General features: G+C 33.8%; 1 protein-coding gene across 1 annotated transcript; it reads right to left on the reverse strand.

The window, feature by feature from the left end:
• Positions 1-9,407: 9,407 nt before the first annotated feature.
• Positions 9,408-10,837, reverse strand: LOC119583885. The gene is made up of 3 exons (XM_037932606.1): positions 10,600-10,837; positions 9,701-9,881; positions 9,408-9,613 (listed from the first exon to the last, which is right to left on the reverse strand). The coding sequence occupies exons 1-3, from the start codon at positions 10,609-10,611 to the stop codon at positions 9,474-9,476; spliced, it is 333 nt and encodes a 110-aa protein (XP_037788534.1). The 5' UTR covers positions 10,612-10,837; the 3' UTR covers positions 9,408-9,473.
• Between the last annotated feature and the right edge of the window lie 1,848 nt (positions 10,838-12,685).

Below are 12,685 nucleotides of genomic sequence, written 5' to 3' on the forward strand. Positions count from 1 at the left end.
CTTCCTCAAACAGGGGGGAAAAAAAAACTCGCTCTTTTCTCACCCGCTCCCCCCCCCGCACAACAATTTGCTATCCATCAATTTCTTTAAACATTTTTATTTTGGGTGAAAAAAAAAAATTTAAAAAATAACCCCCCCTCCCTTTTTTTTAACATCCATAAATTTAATTTTAAAAAATTTTTATTGTAAAAAATAAAGGCGGAGGTAGGGTATGGATTCTAGTAAAAATAAAAAGTAAGATTTTAAAAAATTTTAAATAAATTTTATTAATTAAATTTCCCGGGGGGCCTAAATTATACAAATATATTTTTTTTTTTTTTTTTTTTTCTTTTTTTTATTTTATAGTGATTTTTATAATTTTTTTTTTTTTGTTTTTTCTTGTTTCTTAATTTTTTTTTTTTTATTTTTTTTTTTTATTTTAAATTAAAACATTATTCTTTTTTTATAATTTTAATATAAATATTAATATTTGATAAATATTAACAAATAAACAAAAAAATAAAATCTAAAAATAAACAAAATAAAAAAAAGGGTTTGGTTTTGTTTTTTTTTTTTTTTTTTGTTTTTGGGCATTCCCCTTCTTCCTCCCTCCCCCCGGAGTAGAAATGGTCTTGTTGGGGCCTTTTTATTAATTTATTTTTAAATTATTATAAAATTTATTTGTTGTTTTTTGTAAAAAAAAAAAAAAAAAAAAAAAAAAAATATATATATAATTATATATATATATATTATATTTATATTATATATATAATAATATAAATTTCTTTTAATATAAATATTATATATATATAATTTTAATATATATATACAAATTATATATAATATATATTTTATATATATAATAATTATATATAATAATATATATATTTTGGGTTTTTTGTGTGGTGTGTGTGTTTTGTGTGTGTGTTTTTTTTTTTTCTCTCCTTTTTTTCTTCTCTCTCTCTCTCTCTCTCTCCTCTCCTCCTCCTCTCTCTTTTCTATTTCAGAAAAAAAAAAAAAAAAAAAAAAAAAAAAAAAATATATAATATATATAATTAATATATATTATATATAATATAATATATATAATTAAAATAAAATATTAATATATATATATTTTATTTTTTTTTTGAAAAAAACAAAAAAAAAAAAAACCAATAAAAAAAACAAAAAAAAAAAAATATTATATAAAAATTTATATATATAGAATTATATATTTATTAATATATATATATTTTATAATATTTTTCTTATTATACTATATAATATATTATATATATTATATATATATATATAATATATATAATATATAATAGTATATATAAAAAAACAAAACCAAAAACCAAAAAAAAACCCCAATATTATATTAATTAATAAATAATATTATATATATATATATATATATATATATTAAGATAAAAAAATAACAAACACCAAAAAAAAAATTTTATTGTTGTTTGTTGTTTTAATTATTATTTATTTTTTCTTCTTCTCTCACCCCCAAAACCTCACCCCCCCCCCACCCCCCCCCCTTTTCTAAAAAAAAAAAAAAAAAAAAAAAAAAAAATATATTATATTATAATATATATATATTTAAAATATATATATATATATATATATATAATAAATATATAAAAGGGGTGGGGTGTGGCTCCCCCCGCACAGGCAACGATTCAGCCACCCCACCTTTTAAAATATATATATTATATATATAATATTATAATATATATTATAAAAACAAAAATAAATAAACAACCAAACCAAAAAAATTACATATTTTTGGGTAATTTAGAGGTGGATCAAATTAAATTTAAAAATTATTAATACACACCCCCCCCAAAAACCACCCAACCCCACCACGGGGAAATTTAAATTTTTGGGTATAAATAAGATGTTGATTGAAAAAAAAAAAAAAAAAAAAAAAAAAAAAAAAAAAAACACCGGCAGCAACCCAAGCAAAACCACCCCCAAATCCAAAAATAATAAGAGATTACGTAATAATTTTAAATTAAAATACACGAATTAATATTATAAAACCCTTTTTTTAAAGAAATTAATTTAATGTTAATGGGCCGCCGGGTAGTAGGCTCCGGGGGAAAATAAGAATGAACCGGGAAAAAACAGGCACCGGGAAACGTGCCCCTAAAAGGACTTCATATAAGATAAAAAAAATTATAATATTTAACTAATAAATATTATTTTTTATATTATTTTTTTTTTATTTATAACATATATATAGTGTGTTGTGTGTGTGTGTTTATATATATTTTGGTATATATATGTATATGTATATATGTAATTATTTTAATATATATTTTATTTTATATATATAATATTTATAAATATATTATTATATTTATATAATAATATATATATTATTATATATATATATACCCATCATCACATCAAGGTACGCCGCGGGGTGCATGGCCGCATTCACCCTTCGCTTCCAGCCATAAGGATCCCTCGAGGCAAATCTCCAGGCAGGCTCATGGCCCATCTCTAATTCCTAGCTATAGGTCTCGTCGAGCTGCCCAAGCCATGATCTCCTGGGTCGTCCCACCGGCCTCCTCCACCCAGGGGTTGTCTCGCAGAGAGACAACCTGATGGGCAGGGTCGTCCACAGGGAAATGAGCTAGGTGACCATATAGCCTGAGTTGGTGATCCTGGATTATGCAAGTAAGAGGTCCCATGCCAGTCTCATGGTTTAACTGCCAGTTGGACACGTGGTCCTGCCAACTGTACCCTATGATCCGGCAAAGAGACTTGTTACAAAAGGCATCAAGACGAGACTCCAAGGCACTAGATAACGTCCAGGTTTCACTTCCATAGAGCAAACTGGCAGTATCAAGGTCTTGAAGACACGCAGCTTGGTCCTTCTGCATAGGTACCAACATCTCCAAACGCTCTTGTTGATCAAGTTCATGGCTCCTGTTGCCAGACTAATCCATCTATTGACTTCTTGGTCTGACAGCCCAGAGATATGGACTACGCTACCAAGGTATATAAACTCTCTGTAACTTCAACTCCTCGCCACAAGCGGATCGCTTTAAGGATTCCCCCAACAGGCCCCAAAAGTCCTGAATCTTGGTCTTGGTCCAGGAGGCCCTCTAGGCCTAGGGGCTTCGCCTCATTGCTAAATGCATCAAGAGCCGCCACCAGTGAATCCAAGGACTCAGACAGGATAGCAACATCGTCGGCCTAGTGTTGCTCCACTCTGAGTTTGGCTAGTAGCTCATTATCCAGTCCATACAGGTGTTGAAAAGTGTGGGTGCAAGGACACAGCCTTGCCTCATCCCTGAATTAACAGGGAAGAAGTTCGACGACCCCCACCACACTTAACAGCACTTTCAGTACCAGTATAATGGCTTGCTATCAGGCCCAATAATCTGTGTCGGAATTCCCCTGAGTCTCAGGATCTCCCATAGTGATTCCCAATGCACCGAGTCAAACACCTTTTTGAAGTCGATGTAGGTTGCAAGCAACCCACGACCAAACTCACGATGGCGTTCCACAATTACTTGAAGCGCTAGTATACGGTCTATCGTGGACTTGCCAGGAGTAAATCCAGGGCTGCTCCAGTCTCTGAGCCTCGTAGGTGGTTGTGGGTCCGTTTTCAGAAGAAAGGGGCGAGAACTTGCCTGGTATGCTGAGCAGTGTTGATGCCACGGGATTGCTACAATCCCAACGATCCCTTTTCCCCTTCCAGAGGGGAATGACCATGCCCCTCAGCAGGTCAGGGGGAATGGTACCAGACTGCCAAATGGCGTCAGGTCTGTATGCAGGCCCCGTGCCATAGGTTCACCCCCAGCATTTAGCAGTTGACCAGGGAAATCACATATGCCTGCAGCTTTCCCATTCTTCAGCTTGGAAATTGCTAGGTTCCTCGCTGATGGGTGGGTCCAGCACAGGCACTGTGACATCGCTTGCATCCAAGCGATGCAAGCGATGTACAACTGCTCAAAATACTCAGCCCAACGTTCACGAAACCCAACATGATCTGAGATGATCCGTCCATCTGCTGATCTGACTGCAGTCATCTGTTTGGAGGGCTTAGAGTTCAGCTTTCTCAGGGCTTGGTAGCAAGAGATGGCCTTCAACCTCCTCAGCAAGATTCCTGATGAACTGTTCCTTACCCTTCTCAGCAGTGTCCGATCCCTACGCACCATGGAGCGAGCCTTGCAACACGCTTCAATGGCCTCTAATGTCTCCAGGAAGATGGAATTCTGCCTTGCCCTCGGGCGTACGCCAATGGACTCCTGAGCTGCTTAGAGTTATGTGCTTGAAGAGCTCCCACAGAGCAACTGGGTCCATCAGGTTGTCGAGTTCTGTGAATCGGCCAGAGACTGCCATGGTGAACCCACTGTCTGTCCAGGTGAAACAACTTAGGGTGGCCACTGGAGAGACAGGGAGTTTTTGAAAGGGGGACCCGCCCGGGTAGCCAAACCAGTCTAGGTCCCTGCCACAGAACTCGGCACTCCGGTAAACCCCGCAGTTCTGGAGGATCTGCAAACGCGTCTAACAAGAATGTGGTCATCTCCTTGGCCACTGTTTCCCGTTCCTGTACTAAGTCCAGGGGATGCGGGTTGGAACGCTGGTACCAGGAGCAGAGATCCTCATTTTTGGGACTAACAAAGTCCCGGAGAAGGGGCTATTCTCGCTGCTGGGATCAGCTCCCGAGCCATGGGGGCCGACGACTTTTTAGCTGTAAACCGTCCCAAAATTTTTAAATAAAAATTTTCAAAAAATTTTTTTTTAAAAATTTAAAATTTTTTAAAAAATTTTTTTAATTTTTTTAAAAAATAAAAATTAATTTTTATTTTTTTATTTTTTTTTAATTAAGGGGGATTTTTTTTTTTTTTTTTAGTTTGGTTTTAAAAAATTTTTGATAAATAAAATATATAATTTTTTAAAAAAAAAAAAAAAAAAAAAAAACAAAAAAAAAATAAAAATATAAAATAAAATTTATTAAAAAAATTTTAAAAAAACCCAAAAAAAAAAATTCTTTTAAAAAAATTATAAATTTTTAAATTATTTTTTTTTATATTAAAATTTTTTAAAATATATAATATATATTTTAAAAAAAATTTTTATTATTATTATTTTTTTTTTTTTTTTAAAAAAAAAAAAAATATTTTTTTTAATATTTATTATATTTTTTTATATATATATTTATTTAAAAAAATAAAAAATTATATTAAAATAATTTTTTTAATTTTTTATTTATATTTAAAAAATATTATAATATATAAAAATTAAATAAAAAATTTTTTATTTTTTTTTAATTAAATTAAAAATTTTTTTTTAAGGGAAAAAATTTTTTAAATCAAAAATTTTTAAATAAAATTTTTTTTTTTTTTAAATTTTAAATTTATTTTTTGACAAATAATTTTTATTTTAAAAATTATTTTAAAAAAATTCTTTTTTAAAAAAAAAATTTCCCCCCTTTTTTTTGGGGGGGAAAACCCAAAAAAACCCACCCCCAACAACCCCCAAAAAAAAAAAAAAAAACCCCAAAAAAAAAAAAAAAAAAAAAAAAAAAAAAAAAAAAAAATATATTAAAAAATTTTATATATTTTTTATATATTTTTATATATTAATTTTTTTGGGGTTTTTTTTTTTTTTTATCTAATAAAATTTTGTTAAATATTTATTACATTTATATATTTTTTTTTTTTTTTTTTTCATAAAAAAAAAAAAGTATTATATGATATAATATATTATAATATTTTTTTTGGGTGGAAGGGTGTGGTGTGTTTGTGGTGGTGGGGGTGGTGGGGTGTGTGTAAAAATAGAGAAAAAAATATTATTTAATATTTATATTTATATATATCCATATATATATATTTATATTATATATATATATTATATATATATTTTATAAAATTATAATTAATATATATAATTTATATAAAATATATTATTATATATATATATATAATATATATTATATATATATTAATATATATATAATATATATATATTATTTTATATAATATATTATTTTATAATATATGATTATATATATACATATAAATATAATAATGAAATTCTTTTCTTTTCTTAACAAAAAAAAAAAAAAACACCCCCCCACACACACACACAAACACAAACACAAACACCACACACAAAAACACACACACACACACCACACACACACACCCCAAAAACACACACACACCACACACACACACACACACAAAACACACACAACACCCCACACCACGACACACACACACACACACACATCACACACACCCCACATATATATATATATATATATAATTATATATATATATTATATATATATATATATATATATATATATCTGTGTGTGTTGTGTGTGTGTGTGTGTGTCCATCTATCTATCTATCTCCCTGTCTATCTATCTATTTATATGCATGTGTGTGTGTGTTGTGTGTATGTGTGTGCGTGTGTGTATGTATTCATAAGTGCCTTAAGTAACACAGTGAACTGAAATATAACATATCATATCATCAAAGTTGTGACTGGTGTTTTTACAGTTCTCATGTCTCTATGAAGATTAACTTTTCGGTGAACTAAAGCATATGCATAGTATTTGATATCCCAAAGACATACATATGCAAAGTATAAAGTGATACACCGTAATACAGGAAAAAAATGTATTTTCAAAATCTCTTAACAACCCTCTTCATGTCTCTATAGTTAGAATCCTATGAAAGCATACGACTCCATGTCTTTTAATGCCTCAGGTTTCAGCCCAGACGTTGATCCCTTCTCTGTAATCGCTCCTATAAAAAGAAGAAAAAAAAAAAAGACTGGTGGAAGCAGAGAAGGAACGACCTTGTGAATTTTAAATAATGAAGCAGATGGACTCGCATGAGATTGGAATGTTATGCTTTCATTATAATTTTCCTCCCCCTTTTTCGTATGAGATAGCTAGACTTCGATGATTCACTAGATTATTATATGTTTCTGATCCGTTATTATCTTGGCTATATATATTGTAGGGGTTTAGTTTGGATAGTACTGTAAGTAGCCACTTCGCTCCATCTTTGTCTATGGAACTAAGGATAATCTGGGTTCGACGAAAGAAGATCTAGAAGGGCACTCAATAACGTCCATTTTTACAATCGTTAGTAATCTCGTGGGAACCAGTTTATTCTCAAGTTTATCGCGTTTAACGAACTGAGCTTAGTTAACTTGAATATTTATGGCTGTTGCAAACCTAGCTTCATTAATGACAAGTTACCGCAACACCATACTGCCTTTATGTGTAGCAATTCGCGTTTTAGGATGGCCTTGGATGCTGAGGCAAAAGGACTAAATATGAGCAGGTAGCTCGCGGGTAAGGTGTTGGCCGCAGACGCCCTTACGCTCATGGGGTTGCAAATGCGTATATAAAGTTAAATTTTAAAAAAATATATATATAATAAATATATATATATAATAATATATAATTTTAATATAATATAAAATATATATAAGAAAGAGAGGAGAGAGAGAGAGAGAGAGAGGAGAGAGAAGAGAGAGAGGAATAAGTAAATAAATAAACAAATTCAAACAATGTGTGGTGTGTGATGTTGTGTACAAATATGTGTGTTTAAAATATATATTTTAAAATATAATATAATATAATATATATATCTAATAATATATATATATATATATATATATATATGAAATTCCAAAAAAATACAAATAAAACATATACAGCCCAAAACACACACAACATACACAAAACACCAACACACACAACACCCACACACACACACACGACACAACACACAAACACACACAACACACACACACACAATAAAATATATAAATATATATAAAATAATATATATATTAATATATAAATGATAGATAGATAGATAATAGATATAGATAATGATAGATAATAGATAATGTCGTGTTTGGAAAAAACAAACAATATAAATATAATAATATACATACAATATATCAATATATAATATATAATAAACACAAATACAATAATTTATTATTTTTAAAAATCAAATAACATTACGCACACACACACACACACACACAACCCCCCCACCCAAAACACACCCACACAAACCCCCAACAATATATTTTATATATATATATTAATATTTTTATTATAATATATATATATATATATTTTTAAAAAAAACACACACACACACACACCACACCACCACACACACACACCCCCAAAAAATATAATAATATATATATATATATTTAATATATATATATTATATAATACTTTTTTTTTTTTTTTTTTGGGGGTGTGTGGTGTGTGGTGTGTGTGTTGTTTTTTATTCAAAAAACAAAAACAAAAAACACAAAAAAAAGTAATATTTATAATATATTTTATATATATATTATTATATTATAATAATATTATAATTATTTATATGTTGTTTTTGTTGGGGGGGAAAAAAGAAGAATAAAGGAGGGAAAATTGTTGAAATATATTATATAATAATTTTCCCTAAAACACAGTGTTTTGTGTTTTGTTTTTTTATATTCAATATAAATAATTATAAAAAATATATAATTTTTTTTAATTTTGAAAGTATGTGAAAACAATTACATAAGGGGAGTTAAAAATAAAGATAACAAATTTTTTGGGGTTTTTTGGCCAATACATTAAGTAATAAGGAAAAAAAATATATAAATTTTTTATTTTTATTTTAAAATAAAAAAATTAATAAATAAAAAAAACAAAAAAAATTTTTAAAAATTTTAAAAATAATAATTTGAATTTTAAAAATAAAATAGTTTTTTTTTATTATAATTATAAAAAATTTATTAATTTTTTTGGTTTGGGGGGGGGGAAAATTTAAATTAAATAAAGAAGTGAATATTGTGTAAAACCCCATACAGGAACACAAATTAGTATATTAGGCAAAATTAACTTTTATTTTAATAATTATTTTATATATAATTTTATATTATATATAATTATATATAAAAATATATATATATTTAGTTCTTGAGCATGGCGCGAGGCGGACGAGAATCACTCAATCATGCAATCGTGACGATAGCGTCCTGCGTGAGAGACTTGACGGCTTGGTGGGCGCGGGCGTGGGCGGACTTGACCTGAGCCACGCGGCGGTCCCGCCAGGTCAAGGGGCCACCCCTGAGCCAGAACCGGGGGCGGCGGCGTATTTCCTCACCTGGACGCCCCCTGGGGGTTTCCACGTGGCAAGCTGCCGGGGTTGGCCCAATGTCCCTGCTCTCCACCGGGTGTTGGGGCCGCCGTAGGGGCCCAAAGGGTGTACGGCCCCCCTCGTCTTGTGGGGGAACTGGCCTCCCCGGAGGGACGCTAGGCGGCTGGGAGGTTCAGGGCCAGGGGGGCTCAGGCGGCGCCCCCAAGGCACGGGAAAACAGCGTCAAAAACAAAGGGGAGAGAGGACCCATACTGCTGTGGTTTTTGACTAGGGATCAAACCACGGGGCAACCCACAACTGCGCTTTTTACGACAGGGTCAACAACTACAGGGGTAGGAGGAGCTACAGCTGAGGCGCTCTTGCTACAGGGTCAACTACTACAGCCACAACCTCTGCGCTCTTGACTTCAGGGGCAGCAGGAACCACAACTGATGCACTCTTGATTACAGGGGCAGAAACAGACACAACTTCTGCGCTCTTGACTACAGGGTTGCACCCAGGGGGGAAAGGAGACAAACCGCTTTCTTGATAAAAGGACCAACGGAAGCAAAACTTCCGCGTCCTAAAACGGGCAACGTGTGAAGCAGGAAGGACAAGGGGGAAAGATTCTAAAAAGGGCAAAAGATTTATTCCTGGTTCAGGAATCTTGACAACTGCTGGAATGTCTGAGCGCAGCAAGAAAAGGTCCCCCGACACAGCGCGGAACATCTGTGGCGCCGCGGAGCACGAGGCTGCCAGTACTGCTAGGACCTGCAATGGGAGTGACATCAGTACCAGGGAGATCTCGGCGGAACTGGCATTAGATAGCACATTATCCTTTTGTGGCATTTCGTGTAGTTATAAAAAAGGTTTTATTTTACGTAATATTAAAATACCCTTTTTTTTCTAGTTACATTTTCAGTGTTTTTTTTTGTATGTATTTTTTTTTTTTTTGGTTTTTTTGTATTAAAATATTTTATATATTTTTTATATATATATATATAATATTATATTTTAATAAAAATTTATTTTGGGGTTTTTTGTTGTGGTTTTCATATTATATTTTTTCAGCAGAGGACCCTCCGCAGTATCCAATCATAAAAATTAAACAAAAAATATTTAGAGCGGGGTTTTCCAAGGGAATACTTTTTTGGAGGCCAGGGACATAGTTTAAAAAACTGATTTTGTCTCCCCACATACCTAAGATACTATCTCTACATTCAATGAACAGGTTTTTTTTCCATATAAATTTTTTGCCCCTAAGCAATTGGCATCATAAACTTTTCAACTAGAAAATAATAAATCTGAAAAAAAAAAACAAACGGAACAAACCAGAGATTATCAAAATTTGGGGTTTGGGGGGGGCCACAGAATAGAAAAAAAATTGGAAACCACTGTATTAGCCCAACGCTAACCGTAACAAAATCGCTAGCCATTCCCTTCCTTCTCAACAGACAAATATATAAGTTGGTTTTAATGGTAAACTCACCAGGAACTGCATCGCGATGTTACGAAGGTCGACGACTTTGAAGAAGTGATGCCCAGTGGTCTTTCCCCGCCTTATATACACGCTCCCTCTACCGTGACCTTCCCGTTGATGTATTCAGACCAATACGGGTTCATTTCCTTTGCCTTGTATTTCTTTTCTTTTCTTTTTTTTTGTATCTTCGCATGCTCTTTGTTGCATTTAGATATATTGCACATTGCGTGGCATGTTGATGAATTTCTTAATAAATGGTAATACTTTTAGTCAAATGTTTCATAAATATTTTTTCGTACTTGCGAGTAAAATTTAATTTCTTGATTACTGTAAATGTAAGATTTAACTATGATCCTTTTTTTTTATTAGCCCCCGCACCACTGTAAAGCATTTTTAGCAAAAGGTTTATTCATCTCTTCTTTTAACTATCAAACATTGCTACTGCAACTTAGAAATAAATCGTCCTAATGTTTAAATTTTGCTGTTTTTGTTTTACAGACTTTTTTTCCCCACTTTTTTATGTCAGTTATAACAATTGAGCCCCCAAGGAGGTCTAGATGAACGAAGACAGAAGAAAATCTGAAACCATGGTATGTAAAGAATCTGTGTGGACGCTTTGGTATGCAATCCCTATAAAAAATAATAAAAACCGAAAGATTATTCTAGGTAGGCCTACTTCATTCCCTCATTTTTTCCTTTAGAATCAGATAACGTAAAAATAACGTTTGGATATATCAAAGTAAAAAGTTATATCAGTATTGTGTCATATGTTAAAACAAAATAGATAATCACGTAATGGAATGGCAAAAGATCTTCCTTTCTCTTTTTTCATCAGCATATCTTACATATAGAAATAAGAAGCATAACTGCCTTAATCGAAATAATGACGTCAAAGACAACTGACGACGATTCATATTAAACGTTGGATTCCACTTTTGGATTTAAAAAAAACGGAATTAATATAGACCGAGTAACAAAAATATGAGAGTAATGATTCAGTTATGTGAAGTAAAAAGGTGTCTTAAGTTAGTTCGTGTTATCCGCATTCTAAAGTCCTTGCTTTACATCAATGATATATATTAACATTAATGCGTCATGCTGAATTTCTCAGGGGTTTTTTTTGATTTAAAAAGCTTTTTATTAACATACAGAAAAAAGGGGAGGGAAGGGGGGAGGGAAAGGAAAGAAAGGGCAAAGGGGGGGGAGAAAAAAAAAGAGGGAAGGGAGGAGGGGAAAGGGGGGGAGGGAAAAAAAAGAGAGGGGGAGGAAAAAGAGAGGGAGAGGGAAAAAAGGGGGAGGGAAGGGAAAAAAGGGGAGTGGAGGGAGAGGAGGAAAGGGGGAGAGGGGGGGGGAAAAGGGGACAAAAAAAGAAGGGGGGGGAAAGGGGGGGAAAGGGGGGGGACCAGAGGAGGAGAGGAGAGGGGAAAAGGGGGGGATGAAGGGGAAAGAAAAAAGGGGGGGGAAAAAAAAAAAAGAAGGGAGAAGAGGGGAAAGAAGACAAAGAGGAAAAAATAGAAAAAAAGGGCCAAAGGAAGGGGGGAGTGGGTGGGGGGAGGGGACCAAAGGGGGGGGGGGGGAAAAAGGGGGGGGAGAAGGGGGGAAAGGGAAAATAGGGGGGCGGGGATGGAAAAGGGGGGGGGCCTAAGGGGGGGGGGGAAAAGGGGGAGGTGCCAGTAGCGTTTCACAAATTTTTGCCCCCCCCTCCTTTTTGCGGTTTGGGTTTTTTTTTTGAAAAAAATTAACAAGTTTGGTAATTCCTTTTCGGGAAAATTTTTTAAAAAAATTTTGGAAAGGGGGGTTTTTTGGGGACGGGGGCTTGGGGGCCGGGGGGGCGGCTTGACCGGACGCGGGCGGCCTTTGCCTTTTAAAGGGGGCCCCAAAGGGGGGAGGGGGGGGGGGGCCCGGGGGCGGGGGCCCGGGCCCGGGGACGGGCAGCTGGAGCCAGGGGGGGGCCGGGACGGGGGCAGGACGGGACGGGGCGTGGCGGGAACGGGGAAAAAGGACGGGGGGCGGGGACCCGGGGGAGGCCCATTGTCCGGCCCGGGATCTTCTCACGGCGGAGGTTGGACTGACATAGTGCGGTCCGGACTCCGCG

This window comes from Penaeus monodon, chromosome 17 (genome assembly GCF_015228065.2).
Source record: "Penaeus monodon isolate SGIC_2016 chromosome 17, NSTDA_Pmon_1, whole genome shotgun sequence".
NCBI classification, from domain to species: Eukaryota; Metazoa; Arthropoda; class Malacostraca; order Decapoda; family Penaeidae; genus Penaeus; species Penaeus monodon.

Bases quoted from the DNA above. Each gene is read 5' to 3' on its own strand.
- LOC119583885 (XM_037932606.1), bottom strand. The intron at 9,614-9,700 runs GTTTTAGGACGC...GCAACCCTGTAG, and splicing joins TCCTGCTTCACACGTTGCCC to TCAAGAGCGCAGAAGTTGTG.